This window comes from Dermochelys coriacea, chromosome 1 (genome assembly GCF_009764565.3).
Source record: "Dermochelys coriacea isolate rDerCor1 chromosome 1, rDerCor1.pri.v4, whole genome shotgun sequence".
NCBI lineage: Eukaryota > Metazoa > Chordata > Testudines > Dermochelyidae > Dermochelys > Dermochelys coriacea.
Genome location: NC_050068.2, coordinates 35703425 through 35717375, shown reverse-complemented (window position 1 = coordinate 35717375; position 13951 = coordinate 35703425). Strand labels below are relative to the sequence as shown.

At 38.4% G+C, this 13951-nt stretch overlaps 1 protein-coding gene across 4 annotated transcripts in view; it reads left to right on the top strand.

The window, feature by feature from the left end:
• The window catches only part of CWF19L2 (CWF19 like cell cycle control factor 2), a 197014-nt gene that overhangs the window by 170307 nt on the left and 12756 nt on the right, over positions 1–13951 (top strand). For 3 of the 4 annotated variants that reach the window (XM_043504209.1, XM_043504207.1, XM_043504208.1), the window contains 2 exons: positions 5957–6058; positions 8903–9989. In XM_043504209.1, the coding sequence (XP_043360144.1) occupies positions 5957–6058; positions 8903–9043 (243 nt within the window). In that variant the 3' untranslated portion in view covers positions 9044–9989. Of the gene's footprint in view, positions 1–5956; positions 6059–8902; positions 9990–13951 lie in introns of those variants that run through there. The other variant, XM_038371146.1, reaches the window with a different exon arrangement.

Genomic DNA, 13951 nt, shown 5'->3' with positions numbered 1-13951 from the left:
ATGGAGAACAACTGATCATCATCCTCTTTGTAACTTCCCTTAACATATTCGAAGACGGTTATTAGGTTCCCTCTCAGTCTCCTTTTCTCAAGACTAAACATGCCTAGTTTTTTTAACTGCTTGTTATAGGTCAGTTTAAACCTTTTATCATTTTTGTTGCTCTCCTCTGGTCTCTCTCCAGTTTGTCCACATCTTTCCTAAAGTGTGGTGACCAGAACTGGGGACACTGCTCCATCTGATGCCTCATTAATGCTGAGTAAAGCAGGACAACTGCCTCCTGCGCCCGACATACAATATTGTTGTTAACTCCAGAGTGATACTAACCTCTTTTGTAACTCGTTCAATTTGTGATCCACTGTCACCACCAGATCTTTTTCATCAGTACTGCTGCCTACCCAGTTATTCCCCATTTTGTACTTATGCATTTAATTTTTCCTTCTTAAGTGAAGTACTTTACACATGTCTTTATTATTTCCGTCTTGTTCGATTTAGAACATTTCTCCATTTTGGCAAGGTTGTTTTGAATTTTAGTCCCATCCTCCAAAGTGTTTGCAAACCCTCCTAACTTGGTGTCATTCACAGATTTCATAAGCGTACTCTCCACTCTACGATCCAAGTAATCAAAGTATTGCATAGTACTAGACCCAGGACAGATTGCTGTGAGACCTCACTAGATAAGCCCTCTCAGTTTGACAGCGAACCATTGATAACTACTCTTTGAGTATGGTCTTTCAACCAGTTGTGCACCCACTTCTTACTTATTTCATCTAGACCAAATTTCCCTAGTTTGGTTATGAGAATGTCATGTAGGACTGTATCAAAAGCCTTACCAAAATCAAAATTTATCACATCTGCTGCTGCTTCCATATCCACTAGACCAGCAACCCTGTCAAAGAAGGAAATTAGGTTGGTTTGGCATGATTTGTTCTTGATAAATCTCTGCTGCCTATTCCTTATAACCCTATTATCCTCTAAGTGCTTACAAATGTATTGTTTAATCAATTGTTTATATAACACAAGCCATGTAATTTCACCTAGTAATTGCTGTGCCAAACCAGTGGCATTGGGAACAATTTTTATAGTGGGGGTGCTGAAAGCCATTGCACAAAACTGTAAACACTGTATATGATGGACACCAAGCCAGAGGGTGCTACTTCACCCCCAGTGCGCCTAGTTACAGCGCCCCTGTGCCAAATCCATAATTTCTGGTTGTGCTAGAGTAGATCATTTGGCCCCGACTCAGGGCTGTGCCTGGGTACACAATCTAGCCCTTAGCTTGAAACCTCTGAGTCAGGAACCTTGTAATTTTTTGGGGGGGGAGGGTAAAGCATCATGCGTTCCAATGACACTATATGACTCATAACTTAATGTAATTTCACCTTCAATGTTCTGGTTTTCTTATCCTAGACACCAGAAAGTACAACCAGTATAGACTCATGGAAGCCAACCACTTTTTGCGTTGAATTTTCCCAATTCAAGTAAATCCAAATAAATGTTTCCATTTCTAATTTCTCATAGACTATAGTACTAACTCCCCATATAGCTCTAGTTACAGGTTGTTTAGATCATTTCTTTAGGCAGCTATCAAAACCCAGGATTTTTCGAATTCTCTACTCCAACATCCCCAAATCAATGCCATAGCCGGTAGGTTCCAAAACTCTAGGTACAAGGACCTACTTTTCATTTTTGATATTGTAGTGCAGAGCATACTGCTTTGTTCCGGTCAACAACTTTTTTCTATTATGTATCACTTATGGTATCACATGGGAGTTACTATGCCTACATCTGCATGTCAAAAGAGCTATATTATTCCAAGAAACACTGATCTCCCTCAAGAGGTCATTATAGTAGTTTGTTGTCTCCACCCACTGTTTTATGTTTTTAGCCATGGAAACAATCTCATATTTTATGTATTGATAACTTGTAATGAGGTATTGAGGGCTCATTAAAAAAAGTTATATATTTTCTTTTAAGTAAAGATTACAAGTTCCATGAATATGGTGCAACAAAAGATGAACTGATGAATTTATGTGTGTTCTCTACAAAATAAGTACAAGGACCCAAGATGTTCTTTGTTTCATAATGTGTGTGTGTGTGCACATGCACATTAAGTTGTGTGTATATATGTATATATATATATAAGTTGTTGACCTTTTTTGTTTGCTTGTTCACACTATAATAAGTGTTAATTTTAATGTGTGTGTGTGTATATAAACCACTTATTATTATAGTGTGAATAACAAGCAAATATAAAAAAAGGTTCCTACCTACTCCCAAAGGGTTTTGCAATCTAAAGTCAGAGAGAAAACACAGATCATTGTGGAGTTGGGAGTGTGGCAGAACAAAGGCTTATAAAAGGATGAGGATATCAATTCTGGGGGTGAAGTTTTACTTGAAGAGCAGGAGATAAAAGTCCGATCTTCTATAAATGTGAACAAAGTACTTTTCAATACAGAACCTTCAGCTCCTGAATAGTTTTCATGGCGGTAGCTCTGTGGTGATCGGATGCTACTCAGTAGTTCTGGTACTGTTCCTGGTACAAACTCCATTCCATTCATCATCCTGTTTCCACAGGATTTCTTCATTGTTGCTTCCATGTTCTGAGCAGCGAGGGAATACTAGGGACTTGGTGCATCCTCTTGTTATTTAGCATTGTTTCCATTTCCTTAAGCCATGAAGATGAGGAAATATTACTAGAAAGCATTGTTATTACCTGTTTCAAGACAATCAAACCAATATATCAAAGCTTTGTTTCATTTTCTAGATACAAACCTAAATTTCAAGGATAAGTGCTTCTAACATAACATAATTTGTTTTTCCTTTCCCCCTCATGGCATTTCTCCTCTGATATTATTCCTCTTTGATAACTACAGCACTAAATTAGTTATGGGAGTGCAGTGCCAGAACAATTTGTAAAGCAAATTTAAATTTTAAATTAAAAATAATTCAAGAAGAGTTTGTCAGCATAACTAGCACTGCAGGTTAGTTGTGAACAGTCTTGATCCATTTAAATACTGAAATATAAATATATGCTTTTGATTTGCATAGCAATAATGAGAGACAGCATAATGAGTTTAGTTTTCAGTTTAGGGCTCCTTCTTGTTATAGTGAACTATATTGAGCTCTGCTGCTGGTGGGTGCAGTTTCCACTGCAGTCAATGAGAATTATGCTTGCTTACCCCATAGCTGAATTTGACCAAGTATGTGGAAGAGAATTAATGGAAAGGTCTTGGTCAGGATTAGGACAAGATGTAGAAGTTCTCCCCCCTCACTGCCTTCATAGACTTAAACAGGATCTACAGAAGGCTCCTAGACATAGACTGAAAGACCAACCTTACCCCACATTAGTTATTGGTACTTTAAGAATCAACTGTCAACTTGATTTTTTTTTTAAAGTTGACGTCAGTGCAGGACTGTGTTCAGTATTCCAATAGTCAAGTTTCTAATAGCTCCCTTTAAATGATTTGTCTTAAACATTTTTTTAAAAAGTCTTTAAAACAATCAGGGTTTTTCTGCTCTCTTGATCTTGTTTAGAAAGTTTTTTAGGCAGGCTTGAAAACAAGAACACCAAACATCCTGAGGAGTCTCCCTCTTCCATTCTCTCCTTTGTCTCTGTGTGCACACCTCTAAATGGGTGCTGCCTATTCAGTTTCCCTTTCAGCCTTATTTGCTACTGGTAAACACCCTCCTGCAGGGCTAGAGAAAGTGTGTGCCAGTGAGCTCCCCCCAGATCAGAGCATGAGTGAGGTCATTATGCTAGTGCATGAGACAAGATGTGCTGATGACCTAACAGTGCTGTTAAATGAGAGAAGCTATGAAAAAGGGAGAAACATATTTTTTCCTTTAATCTCTTTCCGCATGTTACGAATAACCTCTAAGTTTACTACAACAGCAGGTCAGAATTTAATTTACAGGAGCAAATGTGATTTGTCAAGTCAACATTGGTTTTTAAAGCATTCCAGATTTTGTTGATAATCAGACATAATAATCCCATGTGTCAACTATTGAATAATTCATTTTTTAATTTGCTATTGTATTTTAACAAATGTCTTAATCAAAATTTTTCTTTTCATTTTCGTTTCTAATAAAAGGATATCTAGCTGTAATGGAAAATAACACAAATATTGAAATAGCCACGTAGTTCAGGCTGCTAAAGAAAATTTTAATGAAGATTGTAAGCAATGACAGTTGATATATGTAGTAGTATAGACCTGTATACTGTAGGGGATACTATATATTGAAGCCATATTAAACAAGTCTCACAGTGTTATCACTCATAAATTACCTGATTCGCTAATTATCAAAGTCATGTCCTTACACAAAAATAAACAAAGCCTACCAGGAGAGAGGAAGAACTTTGTTTAGCCTTTTGGAATTGTTTTCAAGTAAGACAATGCAACCCCCTTTTTCTCTTCCAAAGTCATTCTTTACTTAATAGTTTTAAACCTGACTTTAAATGCTTCCCTATAGATGATGATGTATGTTGCAAAATAAATTAATTTGCACCCTCTATGGGGAATTCTTACCTTAAACAACCTGCATTCTGTATCATTTTATTTGAAAGCCATTTGTAAAACACCACCCATGATAGTTACGAGACATGTGGCCTGGAACAGAGGAAGTACCTGTGAGTTTGAGACACAATGATCTGTCTATGCAGGAACATGTTCAGCAATCAGTAGAGATTAGTGTGCTGCCATGAAGCAGCAATACTCCACTTGTAACACCATAGCAACTAATGAATCTTTCAAGGGCACCTCTCCCTCTTCTCCCATTGAAAATTCTTTTAGCAGTATCTCTTGGCTGGCTGGCCAATTCATTGCAGGCTCAGCAAACTCAGAAAATCTCCCCTTCAACAGGCTAGTCCATAATTTCCATGACTTGTGTAATGGGGCTGTTCCAGCACTGTATCCCTGCCTTTGTTTTTTCTACAACGTTCTTTTTTCGGGGCATCAAAATGGCCACCAATAAAGGCGCCTGACTAAAATCTGGGGCATTTGTCTTTACTACGTCATATTCTTCATCCCTTGCAATAATTTAACTTGCAGTCCTGCTTCTTAAATTTCCCCATGCTTGACACAACTATAGTCCAGAAGGTAAGGAAATCTCTGATGCTGATGGTTCTCTCTTAATACATATATCTCTCCTCTCCATCCCTTCAATCTCACCACATTTGATGTTATAATCTTCTCTGCATTTTCTGCCATCTGGATTCAACTTTCCTGAATTACTCCATGTCATAATCTCTCCATCTATTTTCAAACGTCTCTTCTTCCAGTTTCTGTATCCTGTTCTTTTCCCCTTCATTTTTTTTAACTCGGCAGCTAGATTATTTAATTGTATAAAAACATATTTTTTTGATGCAGTTTGTAGAAAGATGCAGTACAATATGGATAGGTCTACACAGTGTTTTGAAGCGAGCCTCCTAGCCCGGCTCATCAGAGTTGGGCCAGTGGGGCTTGTGCTAGCACTCTGAAAATAGTGATATAGACAGTGCTTTGAAATTGTGGCTTGTACCAGAGCTTGAGCTGTGAAGCCCATCCAACTCCCAAGGTGTCAGAGCCTGAGCTACAGCCCAATCTGCAACTTCAAAGCACTGTCTATAATAGCTATTTTTTAGAGTGCTAGCAGGAGCCCACTACCCCGAGTCAGGCAACCTGGGCTGGAGGCTCACCCCTGAATGCTGAATGATACAATGTAGATGTATCCTATACGTCCCCGATCCTGCAAATACATATGGGCATATTTAACTTCACTTACATTGTTGGTCCCATTGACTTGCCTAAATCTTCTCAGGATTAGGGCCTAAACTTCTTCTGTGTTAATACTGACTGCCAACTTTAAAAACAACTTTCACTTTTAATAAATTGTGGGGTGGCTTAATTAAAAACAGCAGTTATTTTGTAAATACAGTCTATTAAAATATCTAAAATGCATGTTTTTTATATGTATTTAGATTCCTAGAGGCTTGCCCTACTTCTCTGTGGACTTCGGCCTTCAAGGAGGCTTTGCTCATGTAATCGAAGATCAGCACAAGTTCCCTCATTATTTTGGAAAGGTATTGACATGTACGAGTCCAAAGCACCAATCATGTATTGAATTTTTTGTATTAGTAATTAAATCAGACATCACCAACACTGAGTTATTTTAACATACTTTATCACAGTTTAGTAGATGGTAGTAGATTTTCTACGCAATGCACTGGGATTTAAGTCACATATGTAAGAACCAAAGGCTAATTGAGGGGGATTTTGTCAGGCTTTTGGGCTGACTCACTGATATCCACCTTCGTCCTCCAAGTTTCTGGATCCACATTGCTAACTGAAAGAAGTGTGATTTTATAAATTTTATTAAAACTATTAAACAAAAATAAAAGCAAGAGTGCATATCACCAAAGCTAACCTACTGTTCATAATGAAGACTATGGTTATGTCACGGAGGTCATGGAATCCGTGACTTCCGGAGACCTCTGACGTTTTCTGCTTCAGACGTGGGGCTGGAGCTTTCAGCCAGTGGGGGCCCTGCGGCTGCCAGCCCCAGAGCTCCGAGCTGTGGCGGGAGGCCCCGTCAGAGCTCTGAGCCCCTGAGGGCAGTTGGGGGCCCTGCAGTTCCCAGATGCTTGCCCGGAGCTCCAAGCCGCCAGAGCTCTGAGCCATAGCAGGGACCCCCACAGGTCCGAGCTGCCACAGGCAGCCCCCGGAGCACCCAGCTGTTTGGGATGTCAGGTAGCCCCTGGAGCACCCAGCCACCATGGGCGGAAGGCAACCCCCGAAGGTTTGAGTAATGGCAGGTGGGCCCCCAGAGTTCCAAGCTGGAGCAGGGGGCCCCAGTAACTCCCAGCCACCTGTCCTGGAACTCCTTCCCACCTCCCACTCCTCACTTTCTCAGGGTTATTTTTAGTAAAAGTCATGGATAGGTCATGGTCTTCTGTGAATTTTTGTTTATTGCCCGTGAGCTGTCTGTGAAATTACTATGGCAAAAATTACCATTACAAAATCTTAGCCTTATTCATAATACTAAACTAAACTAAGACTAAAACAGTGCAGCGATCAAATCAAGGTCAAATCAACAAGTTAGTCTCAATATTGAAGTGGATTCAAATAATCAGATTACTTCATTTATCAGATTAATACAACAAATAATCCTTATAAATTCGAATAAGGTGGCTGTCCATTTGATTATAACTCCTAAAAGAATTTCACCCAAGTCAATTGAATCTATAAGTGGGACTTTGTTGATATTTTGATACTGACACTAAATTGTCTCATGTTAAAACAACAACCTACAAACCAATTACAAAGTGTCCTGATTAGATTTCAATTCTAGCGTGGTGGCTACTGCTTTACTCCCCAAACTCTCAACAAAAATATTTTGTTAGTCTGTATTATAATACTTGGATAATCAGAAATTAGACAATTTAGCACCCAAATTTACATGTGACCTTTAAAGTTTTTTAGAACTAAGATATTTAAGATAATGGGAGTTCACAAAGTCTTCAGCTCTCTGAGCCTTCTAGATTCTCATGGAGTAGGAGATGAAACTGCAGTCAAAGGCCAGATGGTGATCTTGCTGGCACAGCACTTCTCTCTAGCATGCCTTCAGGCCTGGAGATTGGCCAAAGGCTGGCGTAGCCTGTTGGTTGATTTCTTGACTTCCTCTTCTTGAGGTGATCTACCTTAGAATTTCTGGAATGTGAATCTTCCCTCAGGTGGCTCAGTGATCTGAAAGGCGAGCTTCACTCACTCTACCTTGCAGAGAGTCTCCCTCCAAGCCCTTTGAGCAAATTAAATCGGAGGCTACCCTGGAGACATTCAATTGGGGGGGGGGTGAGCAGAGGGATAGCTCAGTGGTTTGAGCATTGGCCTGCTAAATCCAGGGTTGTGAGTTCAATCCTTGAGGGGCCATTTAGGGATCTGGGGCAAAAATTGGGGATTGGTCCTGCTTTGAGCAGGGGATTGGACTAGATGACCTCCTGAGGTCCCTTCCAACCCTGATATTCTATGATTCTATGAACTGGTCCCATCAGATTTGAGTTAGACCTTCCTCAGCTAGTCTTACTTTTGGGAAAAGTCCCACTTAAGCCAGCAATTACAAAATATTCAGTGTTTGCATACCACAGAAACTGTCAAAATAACAAAAATACAGAACACAAAACCATTTTTGAAGAGGTTGACATGGCTTTGTCCAGGTGAAAGGTCTTGAAATGACATTGTGTTACAGAAGAGACTATCCAAAATCCTATCAAACTAACTAATTGAGAAGACCTAGCAACAACAAGCCACTCAGCAAAACTAATCCACGACCAGATGTCGTCGTCATTCTCACAAACAAGACAATTTAGTAATCTTTATATTTGGGAGCTAGGCCATAAGTCAAACAGCTTGTCTTTTGAAAGTTTCATCTTGATAGAGAAAAATTTCTTTAAGAACCTTTCAAGATGAAATCCATTTAAGAAATAAAAAGAATTCAAGTTTGTATAACATCTGTATTCCTATATATGCTATTTCTCTCTCACATAACTGATAATATTACTAGGAGTTATGTGGTTAAATCCCTGCATGTGTATGCTGAGAATTTATTGCATAAACTTAGAATTGCAATAAAAGCTTACGTTTTTTATTAAGCCCCTGTCCCCCATTGCCCTGAGCTCCTTTCCATGGCCTCACACCCCAGGCCCGTGCCACTGCTTGCCTCTTGACCATGGCACCCATCCATAAGGCTGGTCCTTGGTCCCAGGATATTAGAGACAAGATGGGTGAGTGACATATGAGGAAAATAGTGACAGAAGATATTACCGTAATCTGAAACATACATATTCTTAAATTTGATTGCAAAATAGCCTTAAGTAAAGTCATATAACCATTCAGCCTTTTTCTTTATTTTCTCTTTTATACTTGCAAAGGAAATCATTGGTGGCATGCTGGACTTGGAACCAAGGCTTTGGAAAAAAGGAATTAGAGAGAACTTTGATGATCAGAGGAAGAAAGTGTTGCAATTTGCACAGTGGTGGAAACCATATGATATCACCAAAACTAAAGAATGAGTCCTTTACCCAACTGGATGAATCCAAAAGAGGTATTGAGAGTGACAGTAATCAAGGACAATATATACTATAAATTATTTTTTAAAGGATATTTCATATTTTAAGTAAAACACTGGTGTTTTATATGTTGCTGGTACACATTCTAAAAACTAGAAATACTGTTAAACTCCAGATTGTCCATATGCTCATCTTTTTTTCACACCACATATTTGACAGATGAATCAAACTAAACTGTAAGCCGATGGATCAGAAATATACAGAATTTTTTTGTAAACTAAGCCAATAAAAAGGTTGACATCTGCAGAGCTAGTTAAATTCAGCAAAATGCAATTCAACGTTTGTATTTTTCTGACCTCTGAATTGGAGTTACTTATCTTCTATTTAGCACAAAGTCAATATTAATTATTTGAATGACTATATTTTCTGACAGTGATTTAATCATAAGGACATTATGAATAATACACTGTTAAATTAGGAATATTTCTTGGAATTTTTTGTTTCTATTTTTAGTCCCTCTGCTCTTTCAGATGAAGATTATTACATATATTGGACACCAATGCACTCTGCAGGTAAAATTCACCCCTGGCCAGAGGGCGTGTAATAAGGCTTTAAGTCCTACTTAAGCCTTTAAAGCAGGATTTATGTGATTGAAAGGCCCTGTGCTGGCCTGTGCTCAGAATAGAACAGTGTTTGTGAACTGTGTTGAAATATGGTTCAATCAGGCTTCCCACTGAACTGTTTTCTTATATAGTTCAGCTTACTATTGTGACCCAGTCAGGTTAGGGAATGGATCACTGAGATTCAAAGGACCGAAGAAAGTATTAGTATTTCATTAGATAAACTTTTGATGGGTTAAACTATCACAATAATTAGTGTATTCCTTTAATATTCATTTTCTTTTTGTACAACGAGAGTCATACAGAATAAAGTAAGCATAACCCAGTTACACAAATCTGGTGTGTCAATTATTTTGTACGGTAACCTTGCAAATCTGCCTCGTATTGCTGCTGGGAAGATCATTTTATAAATAAAATGCCATCTTTGTTTTAATTACTAATATATCGTTTTATGATGTTTTTGACAATGTTAAAATTTACCTGTTCGACAGCAAGGGCCACATCGTTGGCTTATGGAAATTAGTGTAGCCCCACTGAAATCAGTGGAAGGAAGCTGATTTACACCAGCTGGCCCCAAGTGTTGTGAATAGAACTGCACCAAAAAATTGTGGTGAATATGCCAAAACTGCATTTTGGGGGCAGTGAAAGTATTTGCAAATTTGGGTTGATTTTGGCGCATTGTTTTGGTCGAAAACCCTCCACCTCCCCACCCACCCCCAAATAAAATGTTTTGCAAGGTCTAAATGGTTTGTCTAGAAAACATCAAAATAAACCATTCTGACATGTTTCAGATTGACTTGTTCAAAATGAAATGTTCATTCAAAACAACATTTTTTCATCTTGTGGAGGGAAAAAAACCAAACCGAAACAAACTGAATTGTTTTACAGATATTTTGGTTCGGCCACTGAACCAAAAAATCAATTTATTTGCCACTCTAACTGTGACACCCACAATACCTTGACAGCCATTTTACACACACTTCTGCTGGGTGCACTCAAGGTTTTCAGCTGTAGCTTTTAAAAGCATAAGCCAGTCTTTGTTTTGGCACATTGCCCCTTCTCAAATTAACACTTGCCACTTTTATCTGCCTCAATCAAGAGGACATGGTTAGTTTTTCTCTTTGAATTTTTCAGACAATATTCTCTGAAAGTACATTGACTTGGCTGTCATTTTTGATTATATAAATCTAATGGGTTTTTGATCTAAAGTAAACTACATTGGAGAGAACATAGCGAAGATAAATGAGGAACTAATAGCCTCGTTATACAGGTCCTAGAAAGGACTGCTAAAGCCAGGAAACAAGTTTGGCTACTATGCAGTCCATGTTATCTATCTAAAGCGCAACTGAAATCTGTCTTCTCCCTGAAAGCATGCGTTGTGTCTGACCACACATATTCCTTAAGGAATAACCATGGAAGTGGCAAAGTCTCATGTCTTTGGGTCCCAGGGAAAAGTCATTTTCATATCCTGGAGTGGGAGCAGATGGGGAGCTCCAGAATACATAACAATCTTGACTGCATTTTCCTAAATAAATGTCAATTCTCCCAAAAATTCTCTCCCCTCCCCCCCCCCCGCCTTCCTGGCTGTGTATTTCCTAAAGTTCTCATGTGTAGATAGATTAGTCTTTCTCCTACCTAAAGGTTTCTTAGTATTTATTCAATGAGCCCTTATCCCCCCCATCCCTACTCTTGGCTTGTGTACTGAAGTTCAGTTCAACAACAAAATACTTTAGTTCCAGATCAGAGTAACTGCCATTTCCAACTCCTGAGCAGTGGGTTTTCTTAAAACTTTCATTTTGAATGTTTCTATTAGTTCAGGTAGTATTGTTCAATACAGGCTTACATTCCAATACCCTCACATTGAGCAGTACCTTTCTCCACAGGTAGTTCCATTGAAATCAGTAGAGCAAGTTACTACACAACCTGGAAAAGGAGAGCAGAATCTGATGCTATATGTATAGGGATGTACATATATACTATATGTATTCTCTTAAACCAGAAGAAACTTTCAGATCTGAAGAAAAGTTGAAAATTATTCTTTTAAGAACAGCAGAAAAAAATCTGTTGGGACAGTTGTTGGCTACAGGAATGTTGAAGCCAGCATGAATTTAATCCGCTTTGTCACTATCTTTTATTAAAATCTGTGGGAGTTCAACCAGAATGTTTAACCTTTTCTATAAAATTCCATACCAGATTTCAAAGCTAGTAATTAACACTTTGGTTGCCTCAAAGAAGTCTTTACAATACAGTAGAACCTCAGAGTTACAAACACCTTGGGAATGGAGAACAGGAGTACTTGTGGCACCTTAGAGACTAACAAATTCGTTAGTCTCTAAGGTGCCACAAGTACTCCTGTTCTTTTTGCGAATACAGACTAACACAGCTGTTACTCTGAAACTTGGGAATGGAGGTTGTTCGTAACTCTGAACAAAACATTATGGTTGCTCTTTCGAAAGTTTACAACTGAACATTGGCTTAATTCAGCTTTGAAATGTTATTACGCAGAAGAAAAATGATGCTGTCTCTTTATTTTTTTTAGTAGTTTACATTTAACACTACTGTACTGTACTGTACTGTACTGTATTTGCTTTTTTTTTTTCTCTGCTGCTGCCTGATTACATACTTCCAGTTCCAAATGAGGTGAGTGGTTGTCTGGTCAGTTCGTGACTCTGGTGCTCATAACTCTGAGGGTCTGCTGTATCTGCTTGGTTAGTTGCCTGTGTTGTGAGGCAAGGGGATCAGAATTAGTAGTAGTGTAAACTTTTGTACTCTATGAGAAGAATCAACAAAGTTGATCTTCATGGTTACATGTTCATCTAATGCTAGACACAACCACACCAACTGTCTTCTTTTGTGTATCTTTAGGCTGAGGGGAATTTCTGTATTAATGAGTTGGAATTTAAGGACGCGTACAGCCCTGATTTTGGCTCCAAGTTGTCCTTTCCTACAGTCCCAGAAAAACAATTGATCATTTAATTTAATTTTAGCTCCTGTAATGCAAGTACCCCAGAGAACACTAAAAAACAAAGTGGGTGTTCACAAAAATTTATACAAATCCAAACCTAAAGCTCTGCAAAATCACAAGCAAATAATTACCCTTTAATGTAGACTTAAAGACAATCCCCATGGACTTGAGGCCCCTGGACAGAAAATATTACATCTAAATTAAACAAGGGAAAAGATCAGAGGTAGTTTCAAAGTATAGATGTTGAAAACACTGCTTATGAAAACACTGAAGATAGATTTCACCTATTGGGGGATCTATTGTAAATGTCCCAAAACTATTCATGCAGTGTTGTCGCCATGTTGGTCCCAGGATATTAGGCAAGGCGGATGAAATAATATATTTTATTAGACCAACGTCTGCTGGTGAGAGAGACAAGCTTCTGAGTTTATATAGTACAAATATTCAGTCATTTATCATCTGAATAATTAATTACTACTATGTACACTAGGCAAGATTCTGATACTACTGAGAGTACAAATTCAGAGTCATTCCATTTGTCTTCAGTGGACTTACTTCAGTTGTACGCTATTGTAACTGAAATTGTAATCTGTCCCTGTGTATGTGTTTTCAAGTTGTAACTGCTTGTATATCTCTAACTTGTGTATGCGTTAATTCTGATAACATTTGGTATAAAATGTGACAGACAAATGTTCACAAAATGCTGCAATTAAGCTGAACATTAATGCTCCTTTCCATGGCCTGTAAAGAATACTCCCTACCACATGTGATGTCAGTAGCACTATTTGTTGGAGGCTTAGATGATTGTGAGTTGAATTTCTGAATTAGGACTTGGACTTTTATGGCAGTGCTGCTGCTGCTGTGTAGATCTAACCGAGGCACTGTTCAATACCATCCACTGGAGATGCCAAACTGAGGTCCCTCTTGTCATGTGGTCAAGGTGGTACCTTGACATATGTGGTACCTTGACAAGTCAAAGATCTCTTTATATAAACAATAGAGAATAACCCTTATTACTCCTGTGGGAATTCTGCACCAAACATTAAAAATTCTGTGCACAATATTTTAAAATTCTGCATATTTTATTTGGTAAAATAACCCAATATAATCACACTGGTTTCAATTATTATGGTAATTTATTTAAACTACAATACAATGGATGGAGAATGGGAGTGGGCAGCATTGGAGGAAATCCTCAAATCCTCTGTCTAATAGTAATGTAGCTAGTATTGACCCTTTACTTCTAGTTATTAGTCAACAAATATATGCAGCCATATGCTCAGTGTTACACCATAGGCAACTGAAGAGCAAGCGATGGCTGGGGAC